Genomic DNA, 22,944 nt, shown 5'->3' on the forward strand with positions numbered 1-22,944 from the left:
TTTTTTAATTCTTTTAATGTCTATTTATTTTTGAGAGAGAGAAAACCAGAGAGAGTGGGGGAGGGTTAGGGAGAGAGGGAGACACAGAATCCGAAGCAGGCTCCGGGCTCCCGGCTGTGAGCACAGAGCCCGTCGCGAACTCGACCTCACCTCACCTCAGAGGCTGTGAGATCATGACCTGAGCCACCCGGGCGCCCCGCTGTGCCAAGCCGAAGCCCCAGGGAGTCACCATCCACTCTGCTCCTTCCTCCCGCCCCTGCATCCAATCCATCGGAGGTCCTAGCGCTCACCTTCCAAATGTGCCCCACGTCTGACCACCCGTGCCCACTGTCCGGCCATCGTAAGTCTGAGCCGTCAAGCGGCCGCCTGACCCGCGCATTAGGCTACTTCCCGGCCTCCGGGGCGATCCCCCGAAGCACGACCAAGACAACACCGGAGCCCCCGGACGGCGGGGCGCGTTTGCAGGAGGCGCCCGCGCACAGCCGACGAGCGGGAACCCGCACCGGCACCAGGGACGGACCCAGCCCGGAAGGGGCGGCGTGTGGGGATGCCCGGGGCTGGAGCCGGGCGGGGACCCCTACCGCGGCGGCCCGGCCCCCTAATTCCCGCCCGCTCGTCGGCCCCCCCCCGCCCCCCCCCCCCCCCCACCGGCGCCCAGATTCCGAGGACCCACCCGGACCCGGCCCGGCGCCCCGGCCCCCGCCCCCAAGGTGGCGGTCACGTGGCGTGCGACCCGGAGGCGGAACCGGCCTGCGCTGCGCCGACCTCGGCTCCCAGAGCGCGGGGGACCTGCCGGGCCTAAGGGACCGTGCGCGCCTCTCCCCCCCGGCCCCGCCGCGCTCGGCCATGCGGCCCCCGCGCTCCCGCGCCGCGCCGCTCGCGCTCCTGGTCGCGCTGCTGGCCGCGCCCCCGGCCCTGGCCGAGGCCCCGCACCTGGTGCTCGTGGACGCGGCCCGAGCGCTGCGGCCCCTGCGGCCCTTCTGGAGGAGCACCGGCTTTTGGTGAGCGCTCCGCGCGGGGAAACTGACGCCCGAGAGGCCGCTGTCGCCTGCATCCCGCCGCGCGCCTCTCCCAGGCCCGGGACGCGCTCCCCGCCCGCGATCTCCCTGGACCCCTTGTTGCATCGGAGGGGCTCGGGCTCCCGCGCCCACGGCCGGCTCCTCCTTCCTCGTGGAGCCGTCCTGCAGTCAGACTGGGGTTTCCTCTGTCGGCCTGAGCCACGCGGTGTTTGCGTGCGCCCCGGGCTTTTCGGAGCGGGTACCCCGTGTGGTGGAGGCCTGCGGACGCTCGCTGATTTTGCCCGGTGGCCGCTGGGGGGCAGGCCAGGCTGCAGGCGGGGCTGCGGCGCAGGCCCCTCCCTAGGGGGCAGCCCCAGTGGAGTCGGACACGCCTGTAGGGGGCCTATCAACCCCCATCCCCCTCTCCGTGTCTGCCTATCTTCCCTCTCCCCGCAGTGTCTCCCACGCGCTCCCTGTCATTCTTATAACCAAGATCACCTGGCTGGTGGGACAAGGAACAGGGTATTGGGATGTGGTCCTCTCTCCTCAGGGAGCCCCCCATTTCCATAAACATGAGCCTCCGTGGCATTCCTGGCGTTAGGGGCCATTTTATTACATCAGGGACAGTAAAATTCATCGGCGGGCACTCCAGGGTCCAGCTGCTGGGGACTGCTGTCCCGGGGCAATCTGGGGCCCTGGATTTGTAGCTGCAGGGGCTGTTCTGGCGCCCCGCCCCTGGGGACTGATGGCCCATTCCCCCTTGTTCTGTCCCCAGTCCCCCGCTGCCTCACAGCCGGGCTGACCAGTATGACCTCAGCTGGGACCAGCAGCTCAACATGGCCTACGTGGGCGCTGTCCCCCACGGCGGCATCGAGCAGGTCCGGACCCACTGGCTGCTGGAGCTCATCACAGCCAGGTGAGTGATGGGGGCAGCTGGGCGGAGCCCCCTTACTGGAGACGAAGACCAAGGCCGAGAGGAGGCAGCGTCCGGGAGGACAGTGTGGTGCCGTGTGGGCTGTGATGGGGGCAGAGCGGAGGGGGTGTCCTGTTGCCCTGACGCCTCCTGGCAAAACGTCCTCGGTGGAGGAGGCCGCGCGGGGCCGTGGGGGCTCCCGGGGCAGACCCGAGTTTGGGCACAGCTGGCTTCCCACCGGACAGGACTTGGAGGCTCGGGGTCAGGTGGGTGTCCCACTGCGCCAGCTTTGTGGCTGGAGCCAGCCCCGGAGAGCGTGCGCCCACGCACCTGGTGCCCCGTGTCCTCGGGTCAGGCTTTGCAGGAGCGCCGCCCAAAGGCTGAGCGGGACTTGGGTCGATCACGCCCACCTTTGGCCTTGCAAAGCTCAGCCTGGCCGAGGCGTGAGATGTAAGGAGCACTTGGGTGTGTGTTTGAAGGGCTCCCAGAGACACAGACCCTCCCGGCTGTGGCCAGTGGGACTGGGGCCGGGCGGGCCAAGGGAGGCCTCGCGATTGCCTCGGGCCCTTGTTCAAACGAGCCGGTGACAGCCAGCGTCGGACTGACCCTGCGGCACGAGTACACACAGCACCAGGGCCCGGGGTGGCTGTGGTGGCTTGTTTCAAAGGCGTAGTTCCTGGATGTTCAAGTGTCCGAGTCCTTTGTGTGTTCCCTGGTTCTTCCAGGGCACAGCGTCGGTCTCGGGGCGGGGGCGGGGGGGGGGGGCAGTGGCGACTGTGCTCATTGATGTCAGAGACCGACGGCGTGAGCCTGTCTGCCCAGGGCTCCCGGAAGGGCGGTCAGGCTGGCGTCGGGCACCGGCCGCGCTAGAGGGTGGAGTCGGTGGCCGTCTGCTCCCCGTGGCGGGCTCGGGCCACCTGCACGGCGCTGTGCACGCTGTGGAACAGCTGCCCCTCCTCGGCCGCGTCCCCCGTGTCGTCCCCGAGGAACCCGCCTCTCCTCAGGGTGTCCCTCACCGGGGGACTGCAGCAGGCCAGGAGCAGCGCGATGCCCAGGGCCCTGTAATCTCGGCGCAGGTCCTGCAGCGCGGCCACGCCGGCCACGTCCAGGAACAGCAGCGGAGCGCAGTCGATGACCACCGCGTGGAAGCCGGCCGCCGGGGGCACCAGCCGTGCGGCCGTGCTGCTGGCTGGGCCCGGGTCCGTGCCCTCGACGGGGTCTCCCTCGCCGACCCTGGCCTCCGGGCCCCGCTCCTTCCTCGCGGTGGCCGCTGTCCCCGCATCCAGCCCCGTGAGTCTGTAGAGTGACCGCAGGAAGAAGTCCTTGTTGGCGTAGTAGAGCGGCCCCGCGAAGCGGAACACGTGCACGCCCGGCTCAGGGACCAGGCCCTCAAACTCCGCGGCGTCCTCGTAGAAGCCCGAGTCCCCAATCTGAGCGAGCAGGGTGGCCCGTGGGCGTTGCGTGCGGCCAGCCAGGCTGAGCAGGGACAGGAGGACGCCCGCCAGCAGCCCCGCCTCGACGCTGACCAGCACGCAGGTGGCCGCGGTGGCCACCCAGACCAGCGCATCGGCCGGGCTGAGCCGCCACAGCTGCGGGACGTCCCTCGCTTTGCGCAGGGCCCCGCGCAGGCTGACGATGATGACGCAGGCCAGCACGCTCCGCTGCAGGTCCCGGAACAGCGGCGCCAGCACCAGCAGCACCAGCAGCACCACGGCGGCGCTGACCACGCTGGACAGCTGCGTGCGGCAGCCGGTGGCCGTCTTCACCAGGCTCTTGGACAGGGCGGCGCTGGTGGCGAAGCAGTGGAAGAAGGCAGGCAGCACGTTACAGCAGCCCACGGCCAGCAGCTCCTGGTTGGCTCGCACGGAGTAGCCGTGGCTCCGGGCAAACATCTCCGCCAGGGACACGGAGAAGGCGGAGCTCACCAGCGCCAGGGGCACGGCGTCCAGCACCACGCGCCGCATCAGCCCAGGGTCGGGCAGCCGGGGGGCCACGAACCCGGTGGGGATGTCGCCGGCCACGCTGGAGCCAAAGCGCTCGTGGAGCCGCCCGAAGTGGGACGCCAGCGTGGCCGCCACGATGACCAGCAGCTCCGTGGGCAGCGGCACCTTCAGGCGGTGGCGACAGCGGTCCGACAGCTCCTTAGCGGCCAGCAGCACGGCCAGGCACGTGGCGCTGGTGAGCACGTCGCACAGGTTGGCCTGGCCGGCGCCGCGCAGCAGGCTCAGCCACGTGCTGACCACCATGCCCGGCCCTTGGTGCCGTGGGACCCTCACGCCCAGCAGGTGCTTCAGCTGGGAGGTCAGGATGGTCACCGAGGCCCCCATGGCAAAGCCGTCGAGCAGGGGCTGTGAGAGGTAGGTGGACACGAAGCCCAGCCGGAGGACGCCCATGAGGACCTGCGGACAGAGCGCGGTCAGGGCAGCGGTGCCGCCGACGGGGCGGCCGCGGCCCAGAGCCCCACACCCCTCCTCGCGGCTGCCGCCGCTGCCGCCGCCGCTGCTGCTTTCCCGAACAGACTCTGTCTGGAGTCCCTTGCCCACGCGCGTGCACACACGGGCACGGCAGACACGGAGGTGCACGTGTGCCCTTACACGCTCGCTTCTGCTTCTCTCACACGTGCGGGCTCCAGGCGCTGGAAAGCCGCTCCCTTCTCCTGTCCTGCGGGTGGCACTGTCCCCTCTCCCCAGAGACCTGCGGCCCTTGGGAGGGTGTGAAATCAGGGCGGACGGGCCAGGCCGTACCCGGCCAGCCGTCCCTGGACAGGGTCCCTGTTCCTGGGCACCCTCAGACCCTCGGGTGCCCCGTCCGGGCCGCCACCCCGTGCCCTCCTGCGCCTATGCCTGCCCCGCCCTTGCTGGCTAAACCCGCTGCCCTCTGAGGCCTTGACCCCGCACCGCCCTGGCCTTGGCCCTTCTGGGGGTGGCGAGCGAGTGAGGGGCCTGCTCTGAGTGGCTGAGCGGGCGGTCCGGACCTGCGCCCGGGCTCTGCAGAAGCCCAGTGCGGTCAGCCCCTCACCTGGTAAATCCCAGCCACCAGCGTGAGGGCGGTGGCGACCCGGATGGCGTAGCAGTCCTGCCCGCAGTCCCGTGGCCTGAGCACCAGCGTGGCCGAGGCGTTGAGGGTGGTGCCGTTGTCCCCGGACCCCGGGCCGTCCCGGGCAGGGTCAAAGCCAGCCAGCAGGAGCTCGCGTTCCACCACCTGGCCCACCATGAGGCAGAGCAGGCTGAAGATTCCCATGGACACGTGGCGCGAGGTGCCCATGAGAAAGTAGATGAGGTTCGCGAAGAAGGACGTGTACAGACTGTAGATGGGCTGCAGCCCTGCCAGGAGCGAGTAGGCGATGGCCTGCGGCACCAGGATGATGCCGATGACCAGCCCGGACATGACGTCGCCCGCCAGGGCCTCCCGCGGGCGGTAGTGGCGCAGCCAGCGTGTGGCGGGGAGCAGGTCCTGCGCCAGCGCCCAGGCCCCGCGCGTGCTGCAGGCACAGCCCCGCCACAGCCTGGCTTTAAGCATCTTGCGCAGGCCCGGGGGCACTGGGGGCCGCCGGCGGACCAGCACCAGCCCCCCGCCCTGCTGCGTGCAGTCGGGGGACACGTCCATCCTGGGAAGACCTGAAACAGAGGTGGGCATCCCTGCTGGGGTCAGCGGGCGGCACAGAGACCCAGACTCGCATGTGGCCAGACCCAGCTCCGCTGCTCCCGGCCCACCTCCCCGTGCCCACGTCCACGCCAGAGGCCCCCCCTCGCCGTCACCCAAGCCGGCTGGGTCCCTCCGGCGGCCCTCCCATCACCGCTGCACCATGGGCCCTGGGGCTTAGAGGAAGAGCGCCTCCTGGTGCCCCCTGTTGAACCTTGAAGATAGGGAGACCCCAGATCTTTGCTCGCGGAGGGGCTGCTCACACAGCAGCACTCGCTATACCCCCCGGTCCTCGGGGCAGAATTCCCGGGACGCGCTTTGGGAGGCTGATCTTAGACGAGGCCAGCCGGGAGGGAAGTGGGGGTGGCTGGTGTCTGTCACCTGCCCCGTCACCTGGGACCGCGGGGCACACTCCTGGGTTGGGTCTCAGACCACACAGGTGCACCATGGAGCGCAAGTCTGGGACTGTCCCTTGTGTCCCAAGGGCACCTCACCTGCTGGGGCCCGGCCCCGTCCTTGACTTCTCACTCGCTGGCCCAGGACACGCGGCCTGCGGTTTCGCTGGGGTGTGGAGGACGGCCTGGCAGGCACAGCCCCCCGTGAGCACTAGGGGGACGTCATGAGTTGTGTTTCCTTCCTGTGGAGACCTCACCACGCAAGGGTCCCCCCAAGCCCCCCAGGGTCTGGGTGTGTGGCATGAGGACTGTCAAAATGGCATCTGCCTGGTGCCTGAGGGGCCGGAGAGAAAACCCGAGAATCGTCCTGCCCCTCCCCTTCACCCAGGGAGCTGGCCTCTGCTGTGGCTTTGAGGGCCCCACGGCCCTGCGGCGGGGCCCCGGGATGATTCTTACCTGGGGAGCCCCTCACAGGCCGGGTGGGCGGGAGGGTAGCGAGGCCCCTGGCTTGTCAGCGCTCCAAGGCCCGACTCTGCCGGCCGCCTGCACGTCCAGAGCTCTCTGGCTTGTTAGCCGGTGGGGACGTGTGGACGGCGGGTTCTGAGGCAGAGCCGGAGCCAGGAGCCGGGCCGCGGCAGGTCTGGCGCCCGCCGCGGGCAGCGCTCTGTGGTTACCATGTGACTGCTTAGCCAAACTGGGTTTGCGGTTCAATTATTTACCCCAAAGATTGCTGAGTCATGGGTTTCCCCCAGATGAGCGTTACCTGAGTGGCTAACCCAGGGAGTTGTGCTGTAATCCCAGCTCACAAGTAAGTGCGAGTGTGTGCACCTCTGGTAAGCTCCCATCCCCCCATGGGGCTCCAGGTGCGGGACAGCGTGGGTGAGGGCAGCAAAGAGCTGGCGCAGGGCGCGTGGGTCCTGGGGTCCTCTGGGGGGCGGGAGGCGCGCGAGCCCAGCCAGCCCTGGGATGTGAGCCTGCAGCTCTGGGGCCCGTTGCCGTGGTCGCACGACTGACCAAGGGTGGGCAAGGATGAGAGGGGTACCCCGGTCGGGGCTGGTCGCCTCATCCCATGACATCCTCCCTCTTCTGCCATGAGACGGTTCTGGTCTGCTCTGGAGCACGGGCCAAGTGTACCTGAGCCAGCCGGGCACCAGGCAGCCGTGGCCCAGCCTCTGTTCTGTGGCCTCTTGTGGAAAGCAGGCGCGGGGCTGTTGCTGAGCATGTGTGTGCACATGCACGTGGACTGCTGTGGGCGGGGCGGGGGGGCCGCCAGGCATCGGGACACACTGCCAGCCAGGTTTGCCCTTCTTGCCGTGGGGTGCGGGTCCAACCCCCGGTGACTGGCAAGTGCCCGGCCTTGCCGCGTCTCCGGTCTCTCTGAGGCAGGTGGGGTCTGCCTGGGAGAGCCGGAGTGAAGGCGATCCCTTTAAATGATTATTCTCATGCCCCACGAAGGGTGGACGGCTGTTTTTAACACGATTCTGAGTCTCAGGTCCCCCACCTTTACACCCAGTGAAGGGGAGCCCCCCTCCCACCATGTTGAAGGGCTACGTGGGAAGGGCCCATCCCAGGGGGCTTTCCCGTCTACCCGGGACAGAGCTGAGGGTCTTCCCTCCACCTACCCCCCCAGAGTCCAGCCCAGGACCCGCTTGGCCCCTGGTGGGGAGCTGTTTGCCCAGACCAGAAACCGTGTTTTGGGCTGGGGGGACAAGCTAGAGCAGTTCCGGGCTTCGGACCCCTCCCTGGGGCAGATGACGTTCACCTCAGGGTGCAGAGAGGAGGGTAGCTATTGAGGGGGTCATATAAACTTTATCTCCTGTCCCAGCTACTGGCAAGGGGGCAGAGAGAGAATTCCTTGGGTGGCCTGCCAGGCGGGAGAGCCTCATCGCCCTTGGGGGTCTCCCTAGATGAGGTACAGAGCACAGGCTGTGTGACACAGAGGACTCGGGCACAGAGCAGCGGAGGCCAGGGCAGATACACGTGTGTGCATGCTGGGGTGGGGGATGGGGCCTGGGTGCTGGTGTAAGAAAGGGGGTACCTGGGGTGGGGACCTAATGTAGGGAGGAGCCGTTCCTCTGTCTTAGGAAGGGGGGGCAGGGGTCTCTGGAGGTTCTGGGGTGAGATTCGCGGCAGGTGGAGATATTTCAGGGAGGGGCTCTTTTGGCCCATCAGAGCCCCTGTCCAGTCAGATGCAGCATGGAGGCTGGCCTTGGGCTGGCCTTGGTGGCAGGGATCGGACCTCATAACCCTGCAGCCCCTGCCCAGGCTGCCTGCCTAAATCAGGCGAGGAGGTAACAGTGAGGTCACATGTGACCTTTGAGAGAATTTCAGGACACCACCCCCAACCCTGCCCCCACCGCGTCCCTCTGCCTGTTTCTTTGTGCATTGAGGCCGGCGACCTTCACCTGGGGTCTGGTGGGGCACAGAGGGACCTGTGGTTCTGGGCCCCTGCCTGCCAGAGGGGCTGCTGACGCCCACACTGGCGCTAAGGTGGGCGCCGGGAGGGAGCTGCAGACCTCACTGGGACGGGCGCCGTGGGGTCTAGTACAGATCGGCAGGAACCTCCCTCGGGGGACCGCTGCCCAGCTCTGTGCCACATGGTTGTTCCCTTAATATTTGCCCGTAAATCACCGTTTCAAGAGATCAAACACACTCCTTTGGAAAGAAAACATTGCATCCTGACCCTAAGTGCGAAGAGGCGGGGCCGACCACCTCTGGGGCCCTGGAGACCGGACGCGAGCTTCTCCCTAAAGACACGCCTACCGCGAGCCCCGAGGTTCTAGGTGGCAAGGTGGAGAGTGAGCGGCCTCTGCCGCGCTGGCCTGGAGCCTGACACCCCCCTACCCCCGTCCCCGGACCGAGGCTGCAGGTGCGCCGGGGGATCCGCGCTGCATCTCCCCCTCCGAGCCGCCCGGGCCGGCCGTGCGCTCCGCTCCCCTCCCCTCCTGTCCGTGTGCGCCGGGAGCGCGCGCCCCCGCCGCCGAGCACGCGCGGCCGCGGCCCCGCGCTCACGCGCTCGTGCCCCCCCCCGCGCCCCCCCTCCCCTCCCCCCCGCGCACTCACCGGCCCCGGCGCAGCTCTGCCTCCGGCGCACGCGCTCAGGCCCTGCCGCGGGGGCCCCCGGAGCCGCCGCCCGCCGCCGCGTGCGTGAATGAGGCCTTTGTGCCGCCGCCGCAGCCCCGGCCCTCGTGCCCACGTTCGGACCCTTGCGGGGGGCCGCGGAGTGGGGGCCGGGCCCCCCGAGAGCCGCGCCTCGCTGCAGGCGGAGTGCTGGGGTGGGCTGCACGCTTCACCTCGCTGCTCAGCCCCCTCCCTAAATTAGGTTTCTCAAACCTCTCTCTGAACGGGGCCGGGCAGAGGGAGACCAAGGTGCGGACGGCGGGGCCTAAGGACCGTTCCCCGGGTTCGTTGGCCAGGGGTCGCCTCTGAGGTCGGGTCTTCTGGCCCCTGGGGCAGGTGTATTAGCCCCCAGATTATCCTTGGCTGCCGAGGCTGGCTGGAGAAGGGGACACTCATATCTACTCAGGGTGACAGGCTGGCGATGCCTCTGCCGCTGGGGCTCCCCCCGGGGTACCCCCCCCCAGCCCAGGACAGCAAGTGCAGGAGCATTGATCTGAGCCCCGCGGTGCCCCCTACCCAGTGTAAGCTCAGCAGGCCGGGATTACCGCTGCTAGGGTGTGCAGAGAAAGCCCGGAGCCCCTGCATATGCCTTCACTTTCCACCGGGTCACCCCACCACCCGTGGCCCACGCCCCCTCCCCCACAGTAGTGGGACTTTGGAACGGTCTGCTGTGTGCATTTAATTTTTACCCAACTGCTTGTTAGTTTTCTTTGCTACCGGCTGTGACCTTTGGATGCGGGAGAAACGGGTGAGGGAGGTGATCCCCGCTGCCCACAAGCTCATCCTGCTGAGCCCCTGGTGGGAAGACGCACCCCTACACAGAGGGACCAGCCGGCAAGGGGAGGCAGGGTGCGGGGCCCAGGACGGGCAGGGGGCACTGGCGCGTGGTTGGCTGGACTTGGTCCCTCAGGTGGGCTTCGGAAGCCAGACCCGGGGTCGGCCTTGACCTCGTAGGAAGTGAGGGGTGGGGGAGGGAAGGACTTGGGGGGGGGGGCGCGTTGACTCGTCCATGTCCTCGCTGTGTCCGGGAAGACGATGCTGGGCCGGCCAGGCTGGGGCGTGGGATGGGAGGTTGACAGATGAAAAGCTGTCGAGGGCCGGATCGCGTCGTGACCCCCCCACCTGGCCGGACTGCCGACCGCTCAGGACAAGCCCGGCCGCCACAAGAGGGCGCAGTGCAGGCCCTCCTGACATTTGGCACCTCCCTCCCGCAGATGGAGCCACAGAGCAGGTGTGTTCTCACACCTGAGCCCCTGCCACCCACCTGCCTGTGCTCCTCACTAGGCAACACCCCTCCCCTGCCCAGGCCCACCCCGGGCTCAGCGCTTGCTCCTGCGCTGCCCCACCCCCACTGCGCCTGACGGAAAGGCCGCCGGCTTCCACCGCCAGCCCCCAGTGCCAGCTCTACCCCTGGATGTCCGCCTCCATGTGGGCTCACCCCTGCCTGCCTCTGCCACCTGCACCCCTGCCCACCTAGCTGCTCAAGCGAAGTCCCAAGCGTTGTGTAAGATGTCCCCTGTTCATCAGCAGACGTCCCTCTGCTGTAGGTCCTTCCCGCTGCCTTTGTGGCCACCACCCAGTCCTGGCCCTACACCTCTGCCTGGGGCCCTTTCAAAACCAAGGTAGAGCTACGGGGACAGTAAAAGGGTCATCGATTGTCAGGGGGAGGCGGGGAGGGTGAACAGCCGGAGCCCGGGGCAGCTTTAGGGCAGCGAAGCAGCTCCGTGTGGCGCCAGGGTGGTGGGCGCCTGCCACCACGCGCTCGTCCAGACCCACGGGACGTGCACCACCGAGGGTGACCCTGCTGTGGACTCGGGGTGATGGCGACGCCTCGGCTCCAGCAGGCGCACCGCCCGGTGGGGATGTGGATCGCGGGGGAGGCTGGGGGGGGGCCGGGGGCGTGGGACATCCCCGTGCCTCCCTCACGTTTGCTGTGAGCCTAGATCTCTTAAGGGGCGCCTGGGTGGCTCAGTCGGTTAAGCGTCCGACTTCGCTCAGGTCATGATCTCGTGGTTCCCGAATTCGAGCCCCGCGTCGCGCTCTGTGCTGACAGTTCAGAGCCTGGAGCCTGCTTTGGATTCTGTGTCTGCCCCTCCCCTGCTCAAACTGTGTCTCTCTCAAAACTGAGTAAACATTAAAAAAAATTTTATTAAAAACTGCTCTTAAAAAAAAAAGTCTTAAAGTCGTGGCAGTGCTCCACTTGGACCTCTGAAAGGGCCCCATTTCCTTGTGAGTCGGTCCCGTCCTCACCATGGGCACAAGGCCTCCAGTGACCTGTCACAGCCCGCACCCTGTTCTGCCCCAGGCACACTTGATGCTTTCTGCTGCTTGACAACCACAACTTTATTCCTACACCAAGACCTTTGCACGTGCTGCCTATCTGTTCCCCGAGGCATTCTTGCTGGCCTGCCTCATTACTTGGTTGTTACTTCAGAGAGGCCCTCCCTGCCTGACCCTTGGCTCCCTGTCACTTCTCCCTCGTGGTACATCTGATGTGTCCTTAAAGATTCAAATAGTTGCCTGATGATTTCTGTCCCCTGTCAGAATGTGAACCCGGAGGAAATTGGGCCCCGGTCTGGGGTGGGTGTGTGGGGGGGGGGGGGGGGGGGGGGGGAGGCTGCCCTTCAGAAAAGGGGTTTTCTGACTGCCCATGTTGCCTCTCGGAGTGTGGGGAGGGGAGAGGAGTACTGTTGAGACAACTCTGGAGCCCTGACCTCCAGGTGATGCAAGACACAGGCATGGCACCCACCAGGTCCTACCAGGCTCTTCTCCCGTGGCTCCCCAGTCCACGGCCAGCTGTCTTCAGTGTGCTCTGTCCTCCCCTACTCCGTCCCGTTGTATCTTTTCCAAAAGACCTGCCTGCCTCGTGCCATGCCTGAGCCCAAAGGCTTGGGCATGGGCTTCAGGCACAGGCACACCAGTTCATACTAGGCCGTGAATGACCGGTAGGCTTCCGTCATTGGCGTTTTCCAAAGACAGGGACCCTTGAGGAGTCTGGATCTGAACCCTGTGTGGCACCTTGCAGGCTCCCTGCCTGCATGCACGTGGCTTCAGTTCCAGCCTGGGGCCCACTTCTCTCTGCGCTGACATCGAGTGTCCTTGTATAGGGGGTCAGCGGAGCAAGGCCTGAGCTACAACTTCACCCATCTGGATGGGTTCCTGGATCTTCTCCGAGAGAACCAGCTCCTCCCAGGTGAGCAGCCAGCCCCACCCTCTGTCTGCCAGTCCTGCCCCCTCCCCACCACCCGGCTCCTCTGCGTCCGCACTGGTGAGGCACCAGGGAGGCTGGCCTCTGTGCCGGCACGGTGGAGCCCCGGCTGGGTGGAGCACGGGGGCCGTGTGGCAGGCGGGCGGCAGGACAGCCACCTTCTTGTGTCGCAGGCTTTGAGCTGATGGGCAGCCCCTCCAAACGCTTCACCGACTTTGAGGACAAGCAGCAGGTGTTTGAGTGGAAGGAGCTGGTCTCCCTCCTGGCCAGGAGATACGTTGGTGGGCAGGGCACAGGCCTGAGCGGGAAAGGGGGGGTGCTCCTGGGGAGGCTCCTCCCGCATCACCCCGGCCACCTTGTTGGCCTCTGTCACGAACCCTGGGCCAGGGCCTCCGGATGGGGACGGCAGGCCAGGCAGGGTGCAGTGGGCCCACGTGGAATGAGATGTCGTCAGCACCTCCAAGCCTCCAACCGTGGGCCCGTCTCCCTGGGAGTTGGGATAGGCTTGGCCTTGCCCCTGGGGAGCACGTGTGCCAGTGGGGACACTCTGCAGACAGGTACGGACTCTCCCACGTTTCCAAGTGGAACTTCGAGACGTGGAACGAGCCGGACCACCACGACTTTGACAACGTGTCCATGACCTTGCAAGGTGGGGGGCACCTCCTGGGGTCCTGTGGGCTGAGAAGGGGCGGGGGCATCACCTCAGGCGCTGGCGTGTGGATTCCGAGGTCCCTCCCCCACCCAGGCTTCCTGAACTACTACGACGCCTGCTCCGAAGGCCTGCGAGCCGTCAGTCCCGCTCTGCGCCTGGGCGGCCCTGGGGACTCCTTCCACCCCTGGCCGCGCTCCCCGCTGTGCTGGGGCCTCCTGGGCCACTGTCACAACGGCACCAACTTCTTCACGGGAGAGTTGGGCGTGCGGCTGGACTACATCTCCCTCCACAAGAAGGTACAAGCGCTGGGCCCCCGCCCCCCCCCCCCCCCCGGGGCCCCCCCCCCCCCCCCCCAGCCGCAGCCCTACCCGCGCTTAAGCGGCAGTCACGTGAGCTGGCCCCAGAGGTCCTGAAGCCCGCCTCCCCAGGGCGCGGGCAGTTCCATCTACATCCTGGAGCAGGAGCAGGCGGCCGTGCAACAGATCCAGCGGCTCTTCCCCAAGTTCGCAGACACCCCCATTTACAACGACGAAGCTGACCCGCTAGTGGGCTGGTCCGTGCCGCAGCCTTGGAGGGCCGACGTGACCTACGCGGCCCTGGTGGTGAAGGTAGGCCCGTCCGAGGACCTCCCCCCGGGGCGGCGTTCCTTACTGGGAGGGCGGGTTCCAGGGGGGCGGCCTGGGACATCCCGACCCCCTGGACCCCCGCAGGTCATTGCGCAGCACCAGAACCTGCTGGTGGCCAACACCAGCTCCCCCGTGCGCTACGCGCTCCTGAGCAACGACAACGCCTTTCTGAGTTACCACCCGCACCCCTTCACGCAGCGCACGCTCACGGCGCGCTTCCAGGTCAACGACACCCGCCCGCCGCACGTGCAGCTGCTGCGCAAGCCGGTGCTCACCGCCATGGCGCTGCTGGCCCTGCTGGGTAACCCCCCAGCAGGAAAGCCCCGCCTTCCCCGCGCCCACGGGGCTGCCGGTGCACCCGGGCCGGGGCTCGGTTAGGCAGGGGGTCGTTCCAGGCCCTAGTGGTGACCGTGTCCTACCGGGGGTGGGGGCGGCTCTTGCCCCAAGCGGTCCAGCTCCCCCCCCCCCCCCCCCCCGCCCCAGCGCGCTGGGCCGCAGCGGCTGTGACGGGCGGGGCGGGGCGCCTCCCGGTGGGGGACCCCTAGTGGCGTGGGGGGCGGGGCTGAGTGGCAGGAAGCGAGGCCCCGGGAGGGCAGAGGGGCTGCGACTGCCGCCTAGCGACAGCCCCGCTCCCCGCCTCCTAGACGGCGAGCAGCTCTGGGCCGAGGTGTGGCAGGGCGGGACGCTGCTGGACAGCAACCACACGGTGGGCGTCCTGGCCAGCGCGCACCGCCCGGCCGGCCCCGCTGACGCCTGGCGCGCCACGGTGCTGGTCTACGCGAGCGACGACACGCGCACCCACCCCAACCGCACCGTCGCCTTGACCCTGCGCCTGCACGGGGTGCCCCCGGGGCCTGGTGAGCTGGGGTCCCGGGGAAGGGGTGGCTCTGGAGGGGGCGGGCCCGGCGAGGCGTGGCCCCAGCGTCTGGCTCCGCAGGCCTCGTCTACGTCACACTCTACCTGGACAACCGGTTCTGCAGCCCTCACGGCGAGTGGCAGCGCCTCGGCCGGCCGGTCTTCCCCTCGGCAGAGGAGTTCCGGCACATGCGCGCAGCCGAGGTCCGAGGGCAGGGTGGGAACGGGGCGGGGAGGCTCCCAAGGTCCCAAGGCCCCGAGTACCAGTCCCTGCCCCTAGGACCCGGTGGCCGCGGCGCCTCGCCCCTTCCCTGCCAGCGGCCGCCTGACGCTTCGCCCGGAGCTCCCACTGCCCTCACTCCTGCTGGTGCACGTGTGCGCACGCCCAGAGAAGCCGCCAGGCCAGGCAAGTGGCGGCCCCTTCCCCCACTGCCCGGGTCCCTCCAGCCCCCCCCCCACCCCCCAGTCACGACACCTCTCTCCCTGCAGGTGACCCAGCTCCGGGCTCTGCCCCTGACCAGTGGGCAGGTGCTCTTGGTCTGGTCAGATGAGCATGTGGTCTCCAAGTGCGTGAGTGGGTTCATTCCCGGTACCCCTAATCCCCGTTCTATTCATCCTCCCCCTGCCCTCCACTCTGGTCCCCAGAGGCTGCAGTGCCCACGGGAGGAGTCGGAAAAGGGGCTGTAGGCAATAGGGCTGTAACTCTACGGTGTCTACACTCGCCCCACCTGGACACCAGCCCCGGTCCTGACTGACCTTCCCAGGTGCCTGTGGACGTATGAGGTCCAGTTCTCTGCAGGTGGTGAGGGGTACGCTCCCGTCAGCAGGAAGCCGTCGACCTTTAACCTCTTTGTGTTCAGCCCAGGTATGTTCACCCATCGCCCTGGCCTCGGCACGGTGTTCCCTGGGGTGGGGTCCAGGGCTTCGTAAAGGGCAGGGTTAGGGGACTCCAGGAACCTGGGGCGGGTTCAAGGAGCCACCCACTCGACAACACGCGTGTTTGTTTGCCTCAGACACAGCTGTCACATCTGGCTCCTACCGGGTTCGAGCGGTGGACTACTGGGCCCGACCAGGCCCCTTCTCGAACCCTGTGCAGTACGTGGAGGTCCCTGCCCCGTGAGGGCTGCCGCTGCCCAGTGACTGTGAGCTGGAGCTGACCGGTGACCCCGGGCGGCCAGGAGCTGAGGCGGGCTGGGCCACCGCCGGCCGTCACTTGGCTCTGTTCACCTTGTCCTGTGACTTGCTCGCCTCCTTAAAGTGCCTCTCCGCTCATCAGTCTTGGGGTTGGCCTTTGTGGATGGGCGTGCAGCCAAGTCGGGGCCTGGCTCCAGCAAGGCCTTCCCCGCCTCCCCCCCCTTCCAGAGTGCTTTCCCCCACCGCGGGAGCCAGGATGGGGAGCACGCTGAGCACAGGGGGACCGAGGTCCGGCTGCCATTAGGACAGCTGCCCTGCCTGCCTGGGGTCTCTGGCATCACTGCTGGGTGTGGTGGCCCCATTGCTGTCCCCGGCCCGTTCTGCAGAACAGGGGCTGAGGCTGTGCTTGGAGGGGTCCTGCCTGGGTCAGGTTGGAGCCCAGGAGGGGACCCCCTTCCTGAGCCCGGACAGGCTGTCCCCGGTACCCCCAGGTGGGAGGTCGGGTGGGGCTTCCAAGCTATCTGGCCCAAACCGGGGCCAGCGGCCAAAAGGGTCTGCAGCGCCACCTGTAGGCTGCGCGTGCCGGCATGATCATCCCAGTTCTATACCTGAGCCCAGAAGGAAACAGCACGCTGAGACCAGGATGACCCGGGACCGTTTGCAGGGGTGCGGCGTGGGCAGGGAAGCTGCACAGGTTGTACAGGACCCCGGGACCCCTTTCCACACCCATACTCCGCCCCAGGCAGATGGAGCCGGTGGGGGCACCCTTACCGGTCCAGAGACAGAAAGGTGTGGAGAGGCCACCTGGCGAGGAGCAGAGACCTTCAGCGCAGGGTCTCAGCCAGCCGGGGAGGGGGCCCTGTGAGCAGGAGTGCGGGTGTGGTGGCTCTGATCTCTCTTCCTCTGCTGCCCTCCGGGGCCACGTTGGGCTCAGGACGGGGGGAGGTCTGAAGGGCAGAGGAAGACCAGACTGTCCATCCCTCTGAACCCCAAAGTCCTTACCTGTTCCTCTTGCCCCACGTGGGTGCCTCAGTGCCTGGGGGGCCCGGTCCGTGTGTCTCTGTGGGGCACCGTTACCCACTGACTGCTATTGTCACCCAAAGGCGCAGTCCCCGGGTCCTAGGCATGGTTTTCCCGTCCTTTCACGAAACCTGTCTCAGCCAGCTCAGTAGTCACGACAGAGCGTGACAAAGTCCCGCATGACTCCCACTGCAGAAACGAGTTCTCTCCCAGCCCCAGAGGCCAGTCTGACATCGAGGTGTGGGCAGGGTTGCTTCCTTTGAGGCCTCTTTCCTGGGCTCGTGCACAGCTGCCTCCTTCCTGCACGTGTCTGTGTCCTTGTGTTCCCTGCCTGAAAGGATATAAGTCACATGCATTGACCTCATCTCTGTCTCCTCTGTAAAGGCCCCACCTGCAGATAGAATTCTGTTCTGAGACCCTGGGGTTAGAACTTCAACATAAGAATTTGTGGGGGATAGTGGGGCCTGGGTGGCTCAGTCGGTGGAGCGTCCGACTTCGACTCAGGTCATGATCTCGCAGTTCGTGCGTTCAAGCCCCGCGTCGGGCTCTGTGCTGACAGCTCGGGACCTGGAGCCTGTTTCGGAGGCTGTGTCTCCCTCTCTGCCCCTCCTCCACCCGTGCTTGCGTGTGTTCTCTCCCTCCCTCTCTCTCTCTCTCAAAAATAAAAAGTAGGGGCGCCTGGGTGGCGCAGTCGGTTAAGCGTCCGACTTCAGACAGGTCACGATCTCGCGGTCCGTGAGTTCGAGCCCCGCATCAGGCTCTGGGCTGACGGCTCGGAGCCTGGAGCCTGTTTCCGATTCTGTGTCTCCCTCTCTCTCTGACCCTCCCCCGTTCATGCTCTGTCTCTCTCTGTCCCAAAAAAAAAAAAAAAAAAAAAAAGTTGAAAAAAAATTAAAAAAAAAATAAAAAGTAAAGGGGAAAAAAGTTGGGGGGGGGCATACGGTTCAACTCCCAATGAGCACCTACCCCATTTTCCCCTGGTGGTTGGCACCCATCCCCCACTAGTAAAACAGTGTCTTCTCTGCCTGCTGGTTCAGTGGTCTGAGGACCCGACGGAGCCCCTGGGCTCCCGGCCTACAGGAGGGGGACTGAGTCGCCCGGTGGGCCGGGCCCTTCCTTGGCTGCCAGGACCTTCAAGCTGGAGAGCTGAGATTCCCTGGGCAGTGAGGCTGCCCCCGCCCCCCAGCCCTGGGTTCTGGCTTTTGGTGGAACGGCAGCACACGGACAGAGTTTGCACCTCAGCCCTGAGCTCCTGGCTCAAGCCGGAGGTCCGAGGAGTCCCTCCTTCGGAGGTGGCTGTGGCTCCGGGGCAGTCAGGACCGCACCACCATACCCTCTGCCGGTCGTGGTGTCCCCACCGTGACTGCAACTTCCGTGTTGTCAGGCTGCCACCAGGTTGCCGACGCATCCCCGTTCTCTGACCCGCTGACGGGTAGCTTTGGTCCTTGCGGATTTGTGCTTGGGCTTCCCGAGAGGTGGGGCGTCCTCGTGACTGGCCCACACGCAGTCTCTCTGCCTGGGCTCGGGGGGGATAGCACTGGGGTGGCAGGGAGGCCTGAGTCCCAGGTGCGGGGACACCCCCAGATCCAGGCAGGTGTGTGTCCGTGGGACACAACACCCTCCCTCCATGCTTCTCCCCGGACCTCGTCCTCCAGTTTCCCGTCTTGGGCTTCAGGAGTCTGGCCGGCCGCCCGCCCCCCTGGACGATACCTTGTGCGAAGCCGGGCCGGGCCAGGTGCGTGGGCTGGGTTCGGCCCGCTGAGGCACCGTACGTGTATGCCTTTGCCCACAACCGTGTCTGCACGTTCTCGTATCCCAGCAGCCAGCAGGAACCTCCCCCCCGCCCCCCTCCCCGGTAAAGCCCCGGGTGGGCTGAGAGCAAGGGGGGGCCGGCACTTCCTGTCTGTACCACTGACTTCCAGCTGTTCCTGGGCCCGTCCCTACTACTTTCCCTTCGGGACGGAACACTGCATGCACTTGGTCCTCAGGGGGCACTTGGGTCACGCGGCCACTGGGGAGATGGGGTCAGACTTCGGCCCCAGCTCAGGGCCGCTTTTCAAGTGGATAATTAATTTTTTTCAATGTTTATTTTTGAGAGACAGAGTGAGTTGGGGAGGGGCCGAGAGAGAGGGAGACACAGACTCCGAGGCAGGCTCCAGGCCCCGAGCGGTCAGCACAGAGCCCGACGCGGGGCTGGAACTCACAAACCACGAGATCATGACCTGAGCCGAAGGCGGACGCTCCACCGGCTGAGCCCCCCAGGCGCCCCCTCGAGTGCATAACTGATTTTGATCAGGAGGAAGTGGCCTTGCCCTAGGGCGCTAGGAGTCTGGGCTGGAGGGCTTTCTCCTGTGGGCACCTGCCACCGGCAATGTGGGCCCGACGGGCCATCCACCCAAGTGGCGAGTGGCCTGTGTCCTGCCTGGATGAGCTGCAGGGACTTCTCTTGCCGACACTGCCCGATGCCCAGGAAAGCGGCTAGAGAAGAGTGTGTGTGCTGGTGCACGCCGCACCCCAAGTCTAGAGTGTCACCGAGCACTGGGCCTCGCAGAAGCAGGTGCTGTCGGGTGCAGCGAATTACCTTACTTCAGACAGGACGTGCCGGCATCTCCTAGACCATCGGATCCCGAAGGTTTTCCTGGAAGCTCCTGGCCTTTCCCACCCTGTGGTCACCACGGGTCTTAACAGGGCATGCAGGGTACTTGCCCAAGTTCAGCTGGCCGGCCAGCCGGCTGGCCGGGCAGTGTCCTCGAGAAAACCAAGATCCCTGAAGGGCCAGACTAAGACGGGGGTGGTGCCATCAAGGTTCACCGTGGGAGCGTGCTGGCCTCTGCGTTGTGCAAAAACTGGCTGTTCCGATTTTCTTCTTCGCTGAGGATAGAAAAAGCATATGCAGGTTAGCCGTGGACCAGGTGACGGAACCGCATGTGGTTTTCTCCGTACTCTCAGCTACGATCGGCCTCGCCACAGGATACGTGGTGGTCACCTGTCCCGGCAGCATCCGGCAAGCTGTGTGAACACAGAAGGGATCCGCCCCCCGGCAGCTCCCAAGGGTCTGACGCTGGAACCGATCTCTGCGGGTGCCGCACAACTGGGCTGGGCTGGGCTGGGCAGGGAGGGGCCGGCCTGGGGGCTTCCGCAATGGCCGGGCCACTGGTTACATAGAAACGCCCCCTCCCCACTTCCAGGGACTACAGAAGGCCCTCAAGGCGGAGTCTGCAGAGCCCTCGGGCTCACGGACTCGGCCAGTGCCACCTCTACTGCCCCCCCCCCCCCCCCCCCCCCCCCCCCCCGCCACCACTGTAATGGCTTTCAGGTGATGGTATTGGCATCATCTCAGGCCCGTTATCCAGTAACCCCCAGAGGTCTGAGAGCAGTCACAGCGCCCCGTATGCACGTGGGGACACGTGCCAGCAACTGCGTTATGAGCTCTTCCTTTAGGGGACCCGACCTGCCTCTCCATCAAGGGCTCTGGAGCGTCACTGTGACTGGTCGTGTCTGAGAACGGCCACCCAGACACCATCTGCCTGCAGATGCCCCGAGCAGGTGCTTTGGAAGCTGCCGTCTGCTTCGTCTCTTGGCGCCCTGCACGTAACCGGTCGCTTCTTGTTTGCAGAAGACGCCTGCGCCTCTGCCACTTCAGAGACCCCCTCGTATGGGCCGTCCGGGGCCCCTCAGGACTTGATCCGACTCACCGGCCTGTCTCGGGCACAGCCAGGACCCCAGGTCCCGAGCGGCAGGTCCCGAGGCGGGTGGCGCTGTAGTTGCCGGTGGGCAGCCAGCCTCCTCCACTCCAGGCGCTCGGGCCGGCTCCGCACACCCGGTCCCCGTGGCCGCACCGTCACGCACCTGTGCGCCGATCGAGATTCGCTGCCATGAGGCTTCTCGGGCTCCTGTCAGGGCAGCTGCGGAGACCCGGGCTTCCTCGCCCCGGGGGGGTGGGGGGCCGTGTTAGGGTCGCACCTCCTCATGGTTCTGGAGGCGGAGGGATGACCGGGCACGGATGTGACGGGCAAGGGCTTGATGGCCCTGGGCTAGAGGACCGAGCGGCCTTGGCCCCGTGTCCTTCTCGAGTCTCGGGTGTCCCTCTTGAGGGACAGTTTGCAAGCAGTTTACAAGTTGTAAACGCTACTCCTCAGCAAACGGGGACCTCCGCGAGTCCAGCCTTGCGCCACCCAGTGGCCACAGAGACCCGGCCCCACGTGGCCCCGCTCAGTTTCCCTTCTTCCCTTTCTGCTTCCACCTGCGCTGTGCCCGGGGAGCCTGAGTGCCCGTGACGCCACTTCCCAGCCACAAGGTCAACCCCCAACTCCTCAGAGCTGAGCCGCCTCGTGCCAGGAGCCCTGTAGAAGGTCCGTGTCCTGGGGCCACTGCCAGTGCTGATGGCCCCGTGGGTCAGGGCCCCGGCAGGGAGGACGTGCGCACTCCGGCTTCGACGCAGGGACCGGCTGCAGAGGCGGGTCGGGAAGCAGAAAGCCCAAGGGAGCCCCAGGCAGGGGTGTTACCCTTCCAGGTGCGAGGGAGGAAGAGAGGGGTGCCCCACAGGCCCGAGGCCTCTAACCTTGCCCTTGGACTCCTCCCAGCTTGTGCATAGACCAAACCAGGCATGACTTGGAGTCCAGCACAGGGAGGGGCCGGCAGTGGGCCTGCTGGGGGAGGGGAGGGGAGGGGAGGGGAGGGGAGGGGGGGCCCCATTGAGGGCCGCAGGAGGGGTGGCGCGGCTGCAGAGGAGGGCCACCCTGAGCCTGGTGCCCTCGCCCACAGCTCAAAGAGGGCGCTGGGGCAGCTTGGGCAGTGGGAGGGTGTGGATGGAACCTGGCCCCTGGCGTGATGGGACGGCACGGATGCACACCCCTCCCAGGCTGGGTGAGTGCGGGGTGTGGCTGCCGGGGTTCATGTGTGCCACTGTCCGGCCCAGCACTGAGACGTTACCATCTGCCATGACCACTGGAGCGCAGCCCAGGCACCCTGACACCAGGCCAGAAGTCTCCCCGACACCCTTCTGGTCGAGGGTCTCCACCTGGGTTGGCAGAGGAGAAGGCCTCTGCAAGCGGCCCCTCCCCGCCCGAGCCAAGTTGGGCTGTGGATACCCCCACTCAGCAGCCAGAGGTGGCCAGAGCCCCGTCGCCCACCGGCCACACAGGGGCCCCGGGCGGGCTGGCACGATGGCCGTCCCTCCGGGGGACGTCGTGTGTGGTAGGCGGGAGGGGGCCGTGAATGCCAGCACCGTCCCCAGCTCCTGCCTCCCACTCCAGACCACGACCCTTGGGGAGAACTACAGAGAAGCCTGATAAGGAACACCCCGGGCCAATGACAGTGTGAGCTGGGCTTCGCCACCAGGGAGGCTTGTCCACCGGTCAGCCCTGCTCAGGATGGCCTGGCCTGCCCAGGCCGGGGGCAGGGGCGGGGGATCCCCTCAGGGACCAGGGGTGCACACATGCAGGGGCCCGAGGCTGGTTCTCGGCAGGAGTGTTGGTCAGCCCCAGGAGTTCTCGCCCTGTCCTGGGAGAGCCCGCCGTGAAGCAGGACTGGTGTCACACACCCACACCCGGTGACCCTTCTGTGGGGACAGCCAACCCCGGGAAGGGGCTCCCAGGTCAAGGCTTAGGCCAGGGGCTGCTCCTCTGAGCTCACCTCTCAGAGGGATGTGCGTGGGGCCGCCCCCCGTACGCTGTCTGTGGCTGAGAGTCGCAGGTAGCACCCCCGGTGTCCCTCGAAGAGGAAGGAGTGAGTGGGTCCCGGTCTGGCCAAACAGTGGTTCCAGAACAGATGCAGGAAGGAGGCCAGCCCTGTGCTCTGTTGAGGGAAAGCTCCAGTGAGGTTCTCAAGTTGAGAGAGCAGTGACAGGAGGGAAAGCGTAACCAAAGAGGTTGTGTGTGTGTTAAGACATCTAACACGATTTACATCCCTGAGTCGGGCATTCATGTACTCACTCAACAAACACTGATGCGGCGTCCGTGTGCCGCAGGCCTGTCCCCTCAGCCGTGTCCTGACCCGACCGCTCCGTGGAGGGCTCTCCTCTGTCCTTCCAGCACGTCAACCTGGGTTGTCTTTTGAAACAACGCCTTTGCTGAAGCATAACGGAAGCAATAATGTGCACTGTTGCAAGTGTACAATTGGATACGTTTCGGCACATTTACATCCAAGACCACAGTCCAGACAGCATCATCAATCACCCCCAGACGTCCCCACGCCTCCCCCGTCCCCGGGTCCTGCCCTGTCCCTGCAGAGCCACTGGCTGTTCTAGAATGTTACACACATGCCATCATGCAATGTGCACTCTTTCTGTACTTTTAGCGTTTCTTTCCCTTGAGACACCTGTTTCGTTCTACTGTTGACTAGGTCCCGTCCTATGGGTGTGGGGCAGTCCGTGTGCCCACT

At 66.3% G+C, this 22,944-nt stretch overlaps 2 protein-coding genes across 4 annotated transcripts; one reads left to right on the plus strand and one right to left on the minus strand.

The window, feature by feature from the left end:
- The first annotated feature begins 1,019 nt into the window (after window positions 1-1,019).
- IDUA (alpha-L-iduronidase) lies at window positions 1,020-17,262 on the plus strand. 3 transcript variants are annotated; one of them, XM_049630126.1, is made up of 13 exons: window positions 1,020-1,914; window positions 12,176-12,261; window positions 12,450-12,557; window positions 12,830-12,925; window positions 13,022-13,224; window positions 13,357-13,536; window positions 13,639-13,855; window positions 14,199-14,411; window positions 14,492-14,613; window positions 14,690-14,815; window positions 14,899-14,975; window positions 15,174-15,274; window positions 15,423-17,262. In XM_049630126.1, the coding sequence occupies exons 1-13, from the start codon at window positions 1,835-1,837 to the stop codon at window positions 15,527-15,529; spliced, it is 1,716 nt and encodes a 571-aa protein (XP_049486083.1). In that variant the 5' UTR covers window positions 1,020-1,834; the 3' UTR covers window positions 15,530-17,262. The 3 variants fall into 3 exon arrangements, with proteins under 3 accessions (XP_049486083.1, XP_049486084.1, XP_049486085.1); XM_049630127.1 differs by having other exon boundaries at window positions 13,390-13,536; XM_049630128.1 differs by having other exon boundaries at window positions 1,021-1,914; window positions 13,753-13,855.
- SLC26A1 (solute carrier family 26 member 1) lies at window positions 1,863-6,994 on the minus strand. Its single transcript, XM_049630131.1, has 2 exons — window positions 4,930-6,994; window positions 1,863-4,310 (listed from the first exon to the last, which is right to left on the minus strand). Exons 1-2 carry the CDS (start codon window positions 5,545-5,547, stop codon window positions 2,778-2,780), a joined length of 2,151 nt encoding a protein of 716 aa, XP_049486088.1. The 5' UTR covers window positions 5,548-6,994; the 3' UTR covers window positions 1,863-2,777.
- Window positions 17,263-22,944: the final 5,682 nt, after the last annotated feature.

Source organism: Panthera uncia, chromosome B1 (assembly GCF_023721935.1).
Source record: "Panthera uncia isolate 11264 chromosome B1, Puncia_PCG_1.0, whole genome shotgun sequence".
In the NCBI taxonomy this organism is placed as follows: Eukaryota; Metazoa; Chordata; class Mammalia; order Carnivora; family Felidae; genus Panthera; species Panthera uncia.

Bases quoted from the DNA above. Each gene is read 5' to 3' on its own strand.
- SLC26A1 (XM_049630131.1), bottom strand. From the start codon at position 5,547: ATGCCCACCTCTGTTTCAGGTCTTCCCAGGATGGACGTGTCCCCCGAC. The intron at 4,311-4,929 runs GTGAGGGGCTGA...CTCTGTCCGCAG, and splicing joins TGGTGGCTGGGATTTACCAG to GTCCTCATGGGCGTCCTCCG.
- IDUA (XM_049630126.1), top strand. From the start codon at position 1,835: ATGGCCTACGTGGGCGCTGTCCCCCACGGCGGCATCGAGCAGGTCCGG. The intron at 1,915-12,175 runs GTGAGTGATGGG...GTCCTTGTATAG, and splicing joins CTGGAGCTCATCACAGCCAG to GGGGTCAGCGGAGCAAGGCC. The intron at 14,614-14,689 runs GTCCGAGGGCAG...CCCTGCCCCTAG, and splicing joins GGCACATGCGCGCAGCCGAG to GACCCGGTGGCCGCGGCGCC.